This window comes from Triturus cristatus, chromosome 1_1 (genome assembly GCF_964204655.1).
Source record: "Triturus cristatus chromosome 1_1, aTriCri1.1, whole genome shotgun sequence".
In the NCBI taxonomy this organism is placed as follows: Eukaryota; Metazoa; Chordata; class Amphibia; order Caudata; family Salamandridae; genus Triturus; species Triturus cristatus.
Genome location: NC_140579.1, coordinates 94,471,928 through 94,488,074, shown reverse-complemented (window position 1 = coordinate 94,488,074; position 16,147 = coordinate 94,471,928). Strand labels below are relative to the sequence as shown.

Sequence of the window (16,147 nt, the reverse complement as noted above, 5' to 3'; positions counted from 1 at the left end):
CTTCTGAGCTAATTCTGATAGCCTTTCATGAGCATGTCTGGTAACATCTTTACACATGTACACAAGTTCTCTCCCCCGGTAACGATCTAATCAGACAAATCACGGTTTCCAATTATCATTTTTTCCCAGTTCTAGCTTTAACTTCGCCAAATCCACTATATTCTCTCACTGGGGACCGAATTACCTCTCCATTCGTTCCTGAACTCTCACCTTCTTTTGAGGGCCTAAGGATGGTTTTAATCCAATCATTAAACTCTTTAACACTAGGACCCATCTGCGCTACAGGGGCATTAGACGTTATCCCTTCTTTAGGAGTACTGTGATTAATACTCACATGTGAAGTCTAAATATACATGTCAGAACTCCGTGACCTTTACGCAAACCCTCATGTAAAGGTGAATTCTGTCTGGTTCATAGTAGCATCTGCACTTGCACCACAAGGGGTCCCCCCTCTGAGTCAGGACCACAGGAACTTGAGAAAATCCTTCCATTCTCTGGTCCACAGGAGTATTACCTGTGACGCCCATTCCAGTAGGAACTGCCAAATTATGTGCTGTGCTCCCTGCCGATCCAGGCTTATACAGATGAACTATGGGGCCAATAGTGACTAGGACAGTAAGATCAAAACATAAGGGTTAATAGAAGTATTAATCCCTGTGCTCTCGCCAATCTGATTTGGATTTCTTTTCACTGGCGCAATAGCTACTCCTGGGTTTCCACTGGTACCTGCACCACTCGTTCCCTCTGATTGGGGCAAACTGGATGGAGGGAGATACTCTAACAACAACGCATTCAAAAGGTCATCACTAGAATCGCTATTACATGCTTCATCCTCACTCTCTCCATTTTCTGTTCTGCCCTCATTCATCTTCTCTTCCGTTCCTTTCTCTGGTCCTTATCTTGTCAATAAGAGGTACAGTCTAGCTCGCTCTATCATGTCAGTTCTCCACTTCTTCAGTCCTGCATCCCACCTGGCATCAGCGTAAAAACACACAGCTTTTTGTTCTTCTCCCTGATATCGTTCCTTCTGCCTATCATGAGCTGCTTGTTCCAGAGCATTAAGTGCTCAGTGCTGTGCCGGTCTAAGAGGCAGCTTCCTTTCATATATTGTCCTTCGCAAAATCTTTATGATTCTCAAATTAAATGTGCCATATCGTAGAAACGTCTATGCACCTTCTTTTTTAGTGATATTTTGCCATGGGTTAAACCAAATACATGTATGAAGACCTACGTTTATAGTTCTATAATGACCAGGCATAATTTCAGGTGGTTGGGGGTTTGTGAGTACCCCCTCCTCCATTTCTCAGTGCTCTTCCATTAACAGATATGGTACACAATTCCAGGTGGTGATTTTCAATATATTTGTTTATTTAAATGTCCGGTATTCATTGCAGGTGGAGTGGTGTGGCTCACTGGTTAGAGGCGGCAGACCTGGAAGCAGAGGTCGGTCAGGGACCAGGGTTCGATTCCCTACGCGGCAGGGTCTTGGGCCAAGGTCAGTGGACTCGATAATTCTCGCCTCGGTGCCTACTCTAATCATGGATCACACTCAGCAACTCTGGGCAATAGCTTGCTTAATCTCCACTAACGGCCCCATCAGCGCCGGGGATGCTTGGTCTTCACCTTGGAGATGCCCAGTAAGGGACCATCTCACAGGGAAAGCCAGGATGGGTTCCCCAGCAGTACACAGCGCCGGGACACTCTGCTTGAGTAGCTGAGCGCTCAATAAAACACCAGATAACATAACATAACAACATTGCAAAGTAAGGTGCAATAGAAGATCCTCAACAACCAACATGTGTTTCGCCCTACAGGGTCAATCAGACCAGGCCTTCCTCAAGGCTTTCATAGTATTAACATCAAGTTTTTCAATGTCAATTTGGGGTAAATGAATATTGTGGCGGAAGGGTCATTAAGCATATATAATTGATCTGCGGTCTGTACGGCAGCGTCCCTCTTGGTGTGATCCGCAAGTGACGGTACCTCTTCTCCATCTCAAATAGGTATTCTTACATCTCCCCTGAAGGATCTTGTACAGCCTTAAAGAATTTCATTTTTCAATAATAATCAACAATTACCCCCAGTTCCCTAAGTCAGTCAGTCAGTCAAGAGAGTCTTTATTCGATTGTCATCATAAAAGACATACTATACATATTAAAAAAAAAAAAATCATATAAAATACAGTATCAATGTAACAATACAAGATAAAAATATAAGACCAAATAATTTTTTTTTAGTGATCGTAATATTAAAACATGATGACTATACATGGTAAATAGTTATAAAAACACGCAGTAATCCACCCTGTAACCATAATGGTAACAATAGTTAAGATCAACAAAATCACATGTAAGACGTAAATCAAGATTTAAGCTTCCGAGTCCTGAGAATCCAAGCCCAGCTGATAAATTTGGCAACACCTATAACAACAGGTTTAGATGTGTCAGATTTCAAAATTCTACTGGCAACCCGTGCAGAGCGGGTACTCAACAATCGGCATACAGGACGGAGCCACATCTGTCGTGGGGAGAGATATGCCGGAGATATGGGTTTACCCCATCGAACACGGGCATACGTATTGTCATGTATGTTTACCAAAAATGACACCAACTCTTTAGACATACCCATCTCCAAAAGGGCTTCCCATAACTTGGCCCTCGGCACATGTCAAACGCAGACCGTAGGTCCACAAAGGCCGCAAAGAGCATGCCACCCCCCAGAAAGACCTCCTTCCAGTATAAAAGTACAACCCTAAATGCTTGATCCAGGGTCCCTATGTGTGGGCGAAACCCCGCCTGAAGAGGGGTTAACACATTAGATTCGGTCATCCAATTTTGTATGTGTCCCAATACTAGGCGGGCTATGATTTTTTGTACTGCGTCTATAAGACTAATCGGTCAATTGGCCGGGGCAGAGCGATCGCCTTTCTTATAGATCGGCAATATCTCTGCCCCAAGCCACGAGTCAGGGACAGCAGCACCACCCGCAAGGCCATTTGCTAACATCGTCAAGTACGGAACCCATACATCTTGCTCTTGGATGAATAAATCGGCAGGGATACAATCAGGTCCCAGGGCTTTGCCACTCCTAATACTTTTTAGTACGGACTTCACCTCACAGGGGGTAAATTCCAAAGGGGTTTCAAGAAACAGGTACAGAAGTATTAAAAGCAGACTTATCACTGACCATGAACTGCTCCTCAAAATACGCAACCCACTGCAGGGGCTCAACATGGGTAAGTCTTCGTCCCATTCATTGACAATGTGGAGATAAACATTTCCCCGACAGAAAAAAGACCAGAGGAATGCTGGGACCCTAATACTGCCCCTCCCACGGGAGTACATAAGCAGTACTTACCCAGCATCCCCCCTGTTCTTTTTTTGGCGGTTCTTCTCTTCTCCCCCCGCCTGGCTGCCTGGCTGTGCGGATGGGGGGTATATCCTGGTCTGCCTCCTGGCCTGCCGGGCTTGCTGGGAGGCAGGTCTGTTCATGGCCGGCTCTGCCCCTAGTCGCCCGGCCCTTTGCGGCCGGTTGCTTCCGGGTCTCATGCGCGTCTTCCTTGGGCCTGGCCAGGCGGGAGACGCGCCGTGCTTGCTGGTTTCCTCGCGTTCCCGGCTCTGATGGGACCGCTGGCTTGGATCCTTTGGCGGGCTGTTGGGAGGGGGGACGTGTTCTTGGTGGTGTCTCGGCCCCTGCTCCGGGTAAGTACCGCATAGAGGTCTTTTCCTCCCTTTCCTATGCTCCTTGTTGTGTTAAAATCGTGCCCGCCTTCCTGGGGGGCTCTGGGAGGCGGTAGGTGGACTTGTACTGTGCCCACGTTGCTCGTGCTGTTGACATTGGGGCATCTGTCTCGAGCTGGTGCATTTTGTGTGGTGCTCGTGTATGGTTTTGCTGTGGTGTCCATCCCCATGCCCTGATTACGTGCTTGGCATTTTTCACTTTGCCCGTGTGGTGCACGCTAGCGGCAGCCCGGGTGGTGTTCGCATCTCATTACCATGTTGAGTTTGTGTGGCTCCAACGGGCTGTTTACACCGCAGTGTGTGCTCCTCGCTGAGTTGCGCCCTTGGAGCTCGGTGGCCTCGATTCTGGACTCTGTGTCCCCGCTTGGCTTCCTACGTCCTTCTACCCATCCTGCCTTGCTGTGCCTGCTCTAGTATGGTCTCTTGCACAGTGCTGTGTTCGTCTATGTTGTGACTGGTGCTCCTGTGTGAGTTGTACACCTGTTTGTATTGTGCCAGTCCTTGTGCTGCAGTCCCTCACGTAGTTCCTGTGCAGCGTGCTCTGCTTTAGCGGTTGTGGAACGTCGGGCCTGGTTCATGCCTGGATGGGTGGTTGCCTGGCATTGCTGGGTGCTGTGGGCTTTCATTACCCTGGTTTTGGTTCCTGGACTGGTGTCTTTGCCCGGCTGGTTCTCTGCACCTCTGGTCGTGTCCTTCGAGGTTGCTTGGCTCTGGCCCGATCGTCTTCTGGGGCTGTTCCTCCTTTTGCTGTGGCCTGGGTGCTGGGGGTGTTGCGCACTGCACCTTGGGGCTGGCTTCTGCGGCTCTTTTTGTTTCCTTGGACCCTGCAGCCGGTGGTTGCTGGTTGCCCTCTTGGCTGTCCTGGTTTCTGCTGCTGGGGGGGTTGTGCTACTGCTGCGTGTTCCTTCTCTGCCACCCACCGTGCCACCCTGACTGCTCCTGCTCTCTTCTGGTCTCGGAAGTTTGGCGTGGGTTGCTTCCTGGTTGTATGGCTGCTTGGGGCTGCCAGGTGCTGTTGGCATTTGAGCTGTGTGTGGGTTGCCTGTGGCTGGCGTAGGGCCTGTCGCCCTTCCGCCCCCTCGTCGGGTGCCATCCGTTTTTTGCGTGATGGTCTTCTCGGCTGTTGTTCTGCGGTGCTCCCCCGTTGGCCCTGTGGCCTTGCTGCCCTGTGGGTTCCTGCTCTCTGGGTTTGCTGGGGTTCCTTTCTTCTGGAGCGGTTTTCTCATGCTTGCTGTGGTGTGCATGTTTCTGGTCTGGTGCCCTGCTTCTGGGTCCCTCTGCTTCAGCCCTCCTGTTGGTGCTCTGGTGGTCTCGGGCCCGATCTTCGGGTGTGGCGGCCCGGTTGTCTTGGTCCAGGGTTCGTCCCACTGTCAGTCCCGGTCGGTCTGTGGCTCTGTGCCCACTGGGCGTGCCTTGGTGTGGTCGGTCTCTTTGGGGGGGGCTGGCTTTCCTTTCTTGTCCCCTCCTGCTGCGCTGGCTTCTGTGTGCTCCTTTTCATGGGAGCCCTGTGTGGCCTGGGGTGCCGGGGTTTGTGCCGGGGCCCCCTGCGTGTGCGGTGCTCTTTTCTTCCGCCCTGGCTTTGGATGGGGTGGCCTGGGGTGTTTGTCCTCTGCCTTTGGGCTGTTTCGTGCAGTATGGCTGGCTGCCGCCGTGTCCGGATGCTTGTCTCTTTTCCGGGCTGAGGTCTGCTGTCTCTTGCGGTTGCTCGGTTCCTGGCTTCCGGGGGTTCCTTGGCTTGGCCCTTGTGTTCCCCTTCTGTTGCACTCCGCTTGCTTCTCGGGGTTGCTCTGGTTCGTCTTCCTTGCGTTCTGCGCTCTCCTCTGTTCGCATGCTTGCGTTTGCTGGCTGGGGCTTGCTTCGGTGGCCTCTGCCATCGCTTTGGGTTGGGCTTCGCCAGCCTCCTGGTTACGCCGGTGGTGCTGCTCGGTCTGTGGTTGCTCCTGCTGGGGCCCCTTTCTGCTGGGTGCTTCTGCCTGGTGCTTGTTCCCTCCTGTTTCGCGGCTAGTGCTGGTTTTCGGTCCCTGTTGTTTTCAGGGCCTGTTTCCTCTGTGTGCTCTTCCTTTCGGTGGTTGGGCGATGCGCCTGGGGTTTGCTTCTGGCTTTCTGTTGGGGGCATTGGTGCCCCGGGTCCCCTCGCAGCCTAGCTGTTTGCTCTGGTTTAGCTTTTCTTTCCCTAGGGTGCCTGCGCCCTGGGTGTGTGCCCCTCCTGCCCTGGCGTTTTGGTTGGTGGGCGCCTTTGGCTGGTGGGGGGGGTGTTGTTCTTGATCCGGTTCCCCTCCCCCAAGGTGGTGTGTTCTGTGTGGTGGTTCGCCTGTGTTTTCTCCCATTTCCGGGGGTCCCTAGGGGTCCTGGTTCCCTGTCCCTGCTGTTTGGGCCAGACTGTTTTTCGCAGAAGCTTTGTCCTGGTCCTTGGCACCTCGTTCTCCTGTTCCTCTGTTGTTCTTCCTGTTGGGGGTCCACCAGGGGTTCTGGTGTGGTTGCTTGGCCTTGTGCCCCTTTCCCCCTCAGTCCTTTCCTCCCTGGGTGCCTGCTTTTGGACCTGCGTCCTTGCCCTGGGCGTTCTCGGGGTGTCCTGGCCTGACACGTCGGTGTTTCGGCTGTGCCCTTGTGTGCCTTCCTGGGCCTCGTCCTGCCCGCTGTTCTTCACGGGTTTGGTTCGTTGGGCTGGTGTTGGGCTCCGGTTTCTTCCATTGCCCCGACTCTCCTCCTTGGTTTGGCCCTTCTGGTGGGTGGTGGTGTTTCCGCTCTGTTTGCCCCTGTGTTGTGTCTGGTCTCGTTCAGGCTTGTGGGGGCCCTGGTGTTCTGTGGTCCCTTCTGGCTCCCGCTGGCTCTGCTGGGTGTGTTGCCTTTGCCTCGTCCTCCAGTTCGCATTGATGGTGCTGGGTTCGTGTCCTTCGCTTTCCTTCAGGGTTGTCATGTCTGGGGTTGCCTCCTGTTCCTCCTGGTCTGCCGGCTGGGGGCTGGTTTGGCTTGGTCTCCGGCTGTGCCTCCTGGGTTTTGGCTGGCTGTGCTTTGGCTTCCGTGCTGCCTCTGGGGTGTGTTTCCTGGGTTCCCCAGTCCCTTCCTGGTGGTTGGTGTCCTGGCTCGCTCCTGTCTTCTCTGCTGGCTCCCCCCGGTTCTGCTTCCGTGTGGGGTGCCTTTCGGCGTGCCCCCCCCCTCCCCTGTTGGGGTGGATGGTGTTGTCTTGCCCGCTCTGGGGATGTGTTCTCCTGGCGGCTGGTTGTCCGGAGTCTGGTGCTGCTTGTGCCTCTTTGGGTTCCGCTTTGGCTGTGGTCTCGCCGGCCTCCCTGCTCTTTGCTTCGGCTTGTGCGTGGTTGTTGGCCCTATACCCGTCCTGGCTGTGCCTGTTCAGTTCCCTTTGTTGGGTCTGCGTTTTTTTGATGGCCTCTTTGTTGTTTGGTCCGCTGTCTGCTGTTGTTTTGGGGGTTGGCCTCCTCTTCCCCTGCTGCTCTGGGGTTTTGTGTCTGGTCCTCTTGTGGTTTCTGCCTTCTTCCCTGTGAGGCTTTGGCCTCCTGGGGTTTCTGCTGCTCCTGGGCTCTCACTGTGGCTCCTTCCTTGTTGGCTGGGTGCTTGTGCCTGCACCCGGTTGCCCGGCCTTGGCTTCTTACTTTGGCCTTCTCCGGGGCGGCTGGGGTTTGCTCTGAATCTGTGCGGCTGCCGGGGCCTGTATTCCTTCCTGGGGGTTCTGGGGTGGTCGGCCTTGTCCGGTGGCTTCCCTTGGCTCTGTCCTTTTGGGGTTTTGGGCCTGGTTGCTCTGTCTCCGGTTTCTCTGGCTGGCTGCCTCCTTGTGGCTCTGGCCTTCTGTTTTTTTCTTGGTTGTTTCCGGTCCTTGTTTGTGTCCCTGCTGTCCTGTTCTGGGTTGCTGGCCGGTTGCTTCCTGCGGGTCCCTCTTTCTGTGCTCCCTTGGGTCGCTGCGTTTGGTGTGGTTTCCTGGGTGCGCTTGGGGGTTCGGAAGGCCGGGTTTTCTGCTTTGGTATTCTCCACATTGTCAATGAATGGGATGAGGACTTAGGGACCTGGGGGTAATGCTCTATTACTTAGCGGTAATCTTCATTACTCCGGGTCCCTTTGTCCTCGTCCCATTCATATGTCCCTCCCTCCCTCCTGGGCGGCCGGCCGGCCTTCCTGTGTAGGCTTGGTTGTACAGGCGGGGTGCTGGGTAAGTACTGCTTATGTACTCCCGGTGGGAGGGGCAGTATTAGGGTCCCAGCATTCCTCTGGTCTTTTTTTCTGTCAGGGAGATGGTTATCTCCACATTGTCAATGAATGGGACGAGGACAACGGGACCCGAAGTAATGAAGATTACCGGTAAGTAATAGAGCATTACAGTAAATCTTTTTGTGTCAAACCAGGAAATAATTTCTTTACACACAGCTCTTGTTCCGCGTCAACAACCAATACCAGTGCAGCACTCTCTGATGTAAACAACCAATCTCAGTGCGGATCAAAACCAACTATACAATCCCTGCATGACACACTGTGACGTCAACCTCACTCCTCGCAGCAGTTCACCCTCCTTTACAATTTTCACTAACGCAGTCTTCTAAGCATTAAGCACACAAAACAAAGCAACTATAGCATACAACTTTGTCTGCTTCGCTAAAGAATTCAATAGTATTCAATCATACAAGAAATGGTTCAGAGCAACACTTGCCGACCTCCTTAGATACACACTAGAGTGAAACCTCGATCAGCTGAAATCACCCGGATTGGTACAGTTTCCCCCTGTGCACTAGGATCCACTATTTCAACCACACCCTACTCTCACACAAAGGTGAATGTCCCTATCTCAATTGTGCCATCGACAACGTCTCACAAAAAGCACCACTAACCTTAGCAGACAATTACAATATAGTGTCATCGACACTTTTTAGTATCATACCAGGATCTTAGGCTATGTCAAGCCTGATGACAACTTCAACTTCTTTACACCAAGCACTATACTCACACAACGCAAAACATTACCGCATCATGCTGCACAACAACGCAAGCTAGACATAAGCAATAGCAACACGTACACTATTAATACTCACTCTTTCACGGCCACAAGTGTCTCTCAAACATTTTGTGGGCTCAAATATTGTGGTACAAACCAGGATGGGAGGGTCTGAGGGAAGTTTACTAGGAGTTACAAGGAGTTACAGCCGGGAGGAGATCCCAGATGATGAAGCATGTCACTTCGGTGAGTGATGAGATTCTGTCCTTAAGATAGGAATTCCTGTGTAGATTAAGTTTCTGTTGCACTGTAGGCACACATGCTACCATAGTTTTTAGGTGGCATTTTTAGACCTGCGGACTTTATGGTTTTGTATATGCCCAAATATTGTGGACCAAAATATTGACAAGGGAAGTATAGATAGGCAAGCATAGGTTTATATAATAAAGTGCAGCCGTAATACACAGGTTGAAGTGATTGAAGAGTAGTCTTAATTCAAGAATAGTAAGTAACAGCTTGTAAGACGTCCCATCCATGAAGCACCAGGAGCAACTGAAATCTCAGAGTTCTAGAGCAACTAAAACTAGATAAAGGCTCCAGAATGAGGAACTCTGGAACAGGATGAAATGACATGCAGGTCATAACATAGATAAACATGGAAAGAGAATGACTCGCAGCTCATTACACACCTTCCCTCTTTGCACGAGAAAAGAAGAAAGAGGATACCCAGCAGAGTGAAGGGTAAAGGGAGTAAAAATGCAAGGACAAAGAAAAGCAAAGAAAATATTAATGTAAATCAAAATCCAGCAATTTAGTTGGAACTTTCCCAGTGCGAGAACTCCTTCGCAAAGCAGGCAACCCATCAGTATTCTTTCCTTGAACAAATAACTCAATTTGAACGTTGGTATGGATGGGAGCAATCCTGTTTAAGTTCCAGATGCGACAATCATTCAATTTCACTGCATTTTGAAAGAGCTTCTTAACAACAAAAGGCGAGGAGAACTTTGAGACCACACATGATCTCTGAGGAAGACGTACCCTCACTCTGTCACCCACCCGCACAAGGATGTGAGTGAAAGCATGTCTGGCATTGAAATATTCTATCCTTTTTGCAATTTTCAAATTCTGACTTTCTTGCCAAGACACCACACCAGGATCCGCACAGGGGGATAGAACACTAGAGTCTGCACTGGGGGTCACCACACCAGAACTAGCATCCATCCCCACACTCATATTTGTTCCTCATCCACGCCTCGAACATGTGAGTATTGGGAGTCAGTCCACAAAACAGTTCAAAGGGAACTTTACCTGTAGTTGAGTGAGGTGTGAGACGGTAAGTCGTTACTCGTTCCACTACCTCCAACTTCCAATCTTTGTTCTGGGACTTGGCCAGTTGGATTGATTTCTTTAAGACACGGTTAAACCTCTACACCATTCCGTTTGTTTCGGGATGGTAGAGGGCGCAACATTTGTGTCTGACCAAGACCCTTGGAGCTAGCATCGGTGATGAGGATGGAATTGGCAGTGGTGTCAAAGCTGTGAAGAGAGGGTGCACCACTCAAAGCCCCTTTTATATTGTCAAGTTCTGCTTGACACAGCTGCGACCAGGTAAATCTCGCCCCTTTTTTGAGAAGAGTCCTTAGGGTAACGGTGCGAGAAGCAAACTGTGGGACAATCTTGTTATAATACTCAGCCATGCCAAGAAAGGTAACTAACTCGTCTCTGAATTGAGGCATGGGAAGGTTCTTTATGGTCTTCACTAAATGGTCTCTCGGTTTTACACCCACCTTGGATAACTTATGTCTCAAATAGTCAATTTCAGAGAGGTTAAATCTACATTTGTTCTCGCGCAAAGTTAGACCACGTGACTTGAAACGTTCCAGAACGGCCCTGAGTCTCTCATCATGCAGTGTCTGAGAAGGGCCGTGTACCAGAACGTCGTCTTGATACATTTTTATGCCAGGCAGTCCACGTAGAACATCTTCCATTGCTCTCTGGAAGACAGAGGCTGCAGAGTTGAGGCCGAAGGGAAGCCTTGTGAACTTATAAGTGCCAAACGGTGTTATAAACGCTGTGAGGTTGTGGCAGCATCTCTCCAATATTAAGGAGAGGGTACTTGTCAGCTATGACAGCTCGGTTGAGGGAACGCAAGTCCACACATAACCTCACCTCACCGGAGGCTTTGCAGGTAAGTACCACAGGGGCCAGCCAATCACTCGACTCAGTTTCAACAATGATCCCTTCATTCAGTAACTTTTGAAGTTCTTTTTGCATGGACTCTCTCAGAGATAATGGTACACTACGTACCTTGTACGTGACACCAGGTCTCAAGGTCATTCTATGTGTATAGTCAGACAAGCAACCTAACTTTTCAGTGAATACCTGGTCAAACTCACTGCGCAAATCGTTTACTTGGACAACATTGGCAGACTTGGGTGGACCAGCAATGTCGGAGTGTGGTGATAGTAGATCCTCCTTCAGAACAATACATGGATCCCCACCCGGGACCAACATCACACCGAGATCGGTCTAGTGAAACCAACTTACAATGCTGTCACCTCTGGAGGAGATGTAGATTTTCCCAGCAGTGAGTTAGCCTTTGTATTCAATATCACCCTCAAAGTAGCCTAATAACTTTATGGGTTGGCCACCGTAGGCAAGTGGCCTGTTATCAGGTTTAAAGACTTTCACCTTACCCAAAAGTGACGTGTAGTAGAAGATCTTTGGAATCAACGTGATCTTTGTGCCGCAGTCGAAATGCATTTTAACAGGGTGACCACTTACTTGAACACTGTTGATGAGGCTTTTGCGCTTATACTGACCGACCTGAGCCAAGACCTCACCACAATGTAACTCATCAGAGTCAGACTCGTTTGGAACCCAAACCTCCTTCACACGCTTTTTATTTTTAAACTTTGAAACTTTCGGAACACTGCAAGCTTTTGCCACATGGCCCACCTTCCCGCAATTTAAGCATTTAGAGTTCAAGGCAAGACTTGTCATTGGCCAGGTGACCAAGCATGTAACAACAGTAACACCTACCAGAAAAGACTGTTTTAGGCTTTGAAAGTTGAGGTTCAATCTGCTTAACTGTTTTTGTCATGGTAACAGTTTGTACTTTATCATTAGTAGAGCTAGCAGTGACATTATCCTTCTTTATCACATCAACACAAGCAAGGGAGTGTTCAATGCGCTTAGCAATAGAGATGACCTCATCTAGCTTGGGATCGTCTTTTTGCCAAATTCATCCTTGACTTTCTCTATGAACATCCCAACATAAACGTGTCTCGTATATGTTCTTTAAGTGCGGCATCAAATTTGCAAGTGGAAGCCAGTTTGCGCAAATGAGTGACGTACACTTCGACAGACTCTTTGGGTTGTTGTAAGCGCTTCCCAAAGTGGTAACGTTCCAGACGGTGCTGACTTTGGGGAGGTAATGCTGGTCTAGTTTTTTTTAACATATTTCGAATTCATTGAGGCTATCAGATTCAGTATCATTGAGATCTGGTAAATGTTCGAACACCTCCTACCCCTCGGATCCTAGACAGTGTAGTAGTAAAGCACACTTCCTCTCAGCACTTAGTGACACACCACACACCCTCGCATAATTGAGAAATAATTGAGAAAAACCTTCTTCCACTTTGACCAGCGAATGGAAGGTTCACCTGGACTGGAGAGGAAGAAGGGAGATGGTGTGACAGTTTGCATTTTGGGAATAAAGGTGTGCCCGTCACTGTAGATAGAATGGTGGTGAAAGCACGTTGAGTGAGATTGTATCTCTTCCTGTGGTGACGTAAAGACAGAGTAGAGGGGTGTCCTTATCAGTGAAATGAAGTAGGAGGATCACGGCCACTTAGATAATGTGAACTCCCTTTTTTTTTTTTAAGTAGCAAGCTGTGCCTGTCAGCGAAGTAGGCAGGGAATGAGATTACAAGCACAGTATACAGCTGTGCCTGTCAGCGAAATACTAATGTCAGCAGCAACAGAAGAGGTGAACTTATTTCCAGTGGAACAGGCATAAAATATGATGATTGTAAGAACTGTAAACTGCTGCGCCTACCAGCGAAATACTGAAGTAGGCAACAAAAGTGGATGAAGAAAGCAGGCAAAATAAATAGCTTTGCCTGCCAGCGAAGAAACTATGAAACGGCGTACTCATTTACAGTGAAAACAAGCATTTGCAATGCAATAGGTCTCGCATTTGCGAGTTTAAGCTATTGGCATTGTAAATGACAATGCCTTTTAATTATCTGTTTTGATAATTAACATGTAAATAAAATACATTGTCATTTACAATGGCAATAGCTCAAACTCTTGGAAATGTGATACCTATTTCAATTCAAAGAAGCGACCGCCATTGCCTCGGGCTGCTTGGTAAGTGAAAGCGCGCATGATGCGCTGAATGTTGCAGGAAAGCATGTCGTGCCTGCAGTAGGAGAAACTCACTGAATATAATAGAGCTTTCAGACTAAATAAGACATACTGTGCAATAACAAAAGTAAAAAGGCCAGACCTCATGGGAGGTTACAAATGAAGACAAGGTGGTACTAAGGAGGGACTAACAGGACTATTAACAAATCAGAAGCCAGCATTTACAACGGACAATAACACAAGCCAATGACAAATATATGAGGAGAGTGGGTGGCGCTTCAAGTCCATACTTAAATACACTATGCCTGGCAGAGTAGGGCATGCGTTGCCCAGGCTCGACCTAAAAGGGAAACTATTGGAAAAGATATGGCGTGGCTCGAGTGCCTATCGCGAACAAGGAGGCTCCTAGGAGCAGGTGGGTTGGAACTATCACGATTAGGATGTGCACTTGTTTCCCCAGTTCCCTATGGGCCAATAAGCTACATCAACGTATGCTCTCTCTGTGTGCCTCTGTTTTGTTGCTTAGCTTTGTTCTAAAAAATAATAAATGGATGTTTAAAAAAGGGGGAAAATAGATCAAATACAATGTTCAACAAGAAAATCCCTTGACTTAAGATGCCGACAGTTATGGTACCATTTGAAAGATGTAGTGGTCTGTAAGGAGCAGTACGCACCAATAGCGTTTTAAACGTTTTGCATTATTATATTATGATCGCTCTCCCTTAGATGTTCACCGAGGGCATCAGCAACAAGCTCCTGGCCTGCTACGTGGACCCGGGAATGGAGGACGCGGTCCTGGTGCGCGTGTACGGCAACATGACGGAGCTGTTCGTGGACCGGCACAACGAGGTGAAGAGTTTCCAGCTCCTTCGACATCACGGCTGCGCCCCGGACCTGTACTGCACCTTCCAGAATGGTCTATGCTACGAGTTCATGCAAGGCCGGGCCTTGGGCCCAGAGGAGGTCCGAGAGCCCCGTATTTTCAGGTACGCAGGGGTCAGAGCTCACAGAATCACCAAGGTCAAGGCGCCAGCAGTGTGGGCGGGGTGCCTTGCAGTTTGGGGGACTCCAACTCAGTTAAGGGGGTTATCACGGGGTCAAATAGACTGGGTTAGACAGGGAGAGAGGGTAAGTAGTAGGTGCCCCTTCACTACAGACCGCAGGAGCGATGGGGCAGGGAGTTTCAAGAGCCAAGACTGGAGGTAATCTCCAGATCAAGAGGCCCATCGTTTCTGCTCTCAGAAACTCCCCACATTCAGAGGTCTGAAATTCCTATGTCCAGAGTAATCCTCAGGTCAGGGGGTCGAGTGATCTATGCGGAGTGGACTGGTATAGCAAGAAAACTGTGAGAAGGCCATGTCTAAAGAACTGGGACGTTAGAGATAGGGGGTGGGAAATCAGTCCTTCATTGGGTTTCTTCTTCGCGATGTCTGGGCATCATCTCCATCTCGCTCTCTCATTTTCGACAGGCTCATAGCAGAAGAAATGGCAAAGTACCACAGCATCCCCATCCCCAGTGGCAGTCATCTCAAATCCAACCTCTGCCACAAACTGCGTCTACTCTATGCCATCGTGAAAATGGATATACTGGGAGATGACAACGCAGCGAACTCAAGGTATGGACAAGCACAGACGGTCACTGGGAAGCCTGGTGCACACGTAAGCATGCATAAAACTCAGTCTGACACATAACCCCCTCCAGGCGGCGAGTCGTCCCGCCCCGCTCCCCTCCATTGTTACCAACCAACACTGCACGCTTTTACCCTAAATCACCACTGACAACATTCTCTGGTGCCTGAAAAGGTCGCAGTTTATTCATCACATAACATTTTTACATTTTTTTTATACATTTCCAATGCTCATGGTCATACCGTATTCAATGTCCATGCTCTACCTTTACATCTATTGCTCATTGCAATTCTTTTTCTTGCATTATGGACCCAGCCTCCTCAATTTCCTGGGAGGGGAGGGGCCCCCTTTTCGGGCCTCCGTATCACGGGTCTAGGCTTCAGCTTGCTGCCGATTTTGGAGGGTGTCCGTCTAGACCTTCCCGGACTGCCAGTGCCGTCCTGCTCGCCCTGTACCCTTTCGTGGGCTCTCCCTTCTCCCAGGGGTCTCTGTTGTACGGCATCCCAAGAACCTTACGTGAGCATCTACTCTACCTTTCCTGAGGCTGAGTCCTTCCCATCTTCTCCCTCGGTACCCCTGCCATGAGGCATCCCAAGGGTCCTGCGGGAACATCACATCTATTTTCTTGTGGCGGCACGCTGCCCCTTGGCTCCCTCAGTACCCCTGCCGTGAGGCTTCCCAAGGACACTGTGAGAGCCTCTTTCTACTAGCTTCCTTGTGTTTGTTCCACCACGCTTCCTACGGTTTCTCGATCGTAGGGAGCTCCACCCTACTCCGGCCTCTCCCTTTTCTCCTAGTTGAAACCCCTTTGCTCCAGAATCCCCACAATGTTCAGCAAGAACATGTCCATTCCCACCCCGGTGAGCTGTACCCAGTCTTCCAGGTGGTACCATGGGGACCTAAAGTTTATAAAGCCGTGCCTCACGAAACCCCGTCCATTGGCCTTACACACTTTGGCCATGGTGATAATCAGTTTCCTTCTGGATTTCTCCACTGACCCAAGGCAACCGCCCCCCCCCCCGCCAGGCCCTCCGCACTATGATCTCAGAGAAGATTACCTCTGCGGGACGGATCAGGCGTGCCAAAGCTGTTTGGCTTTTCTGCATGTTCTCTAGTAGCGCTCGCCTTCCTAATTTTGCTAAGTCATCCCCCCCCAGGTGTGCCACTACCGCGTCTGGCCTGCCACCTTGTCACAATGCTTCGCCCTTCTGTACCCGCATCACGTAGGAGTGTCCCATGATCCCAAGGACACTGTGAGAGCCTCTTTCTACTAGCTTCCTTGTGTTTGTTCCACCACGCTTCCTACGGTTTCTCGATCGTAGGGAGCTCCACCCTACTCCGGCCTCTCCCTTTTCTCCTAGTTGAAACCCCTTTGCTCCAGAATCCCCACAATGTTCAGCAAGAACATGTCCATTCCCACCCCGGTGAGCTGTACCCAGTCTTCCAGGTGGTACCATGGGGACCTAAAGTT

General features: G+C 49.9%; 1 protein-coding gene across 2 annotated transcripts in view; it reads left to right on the top strand.

The window, feature by feature from the left end:
- The window catches only part of LOC146869597 (ethanolamine kinase 2-like), a 166,308-nt gene that overhangs the window by 25,420 nt on the left and 124,741 nt on the right, over positions 1 to 16,147 (top strand). For both annotated transcript variants that reach the window (XM_085607999.1, XM_085608080.1), the window contains 2 exons: positions 13,774 to 14,033; positions 14,517 to 14,663. In XM_085607999.1, the coding sequence (XP_085464125.1) occupies positions 13,774 to 14,033; positions 14,517 to 14,663 (407 nt within the window). The remainder of the gene's footprint in view (positions 1 to 13,773; positions 14,034 to 14,516; positions 14,664 to 16,147) is intronic.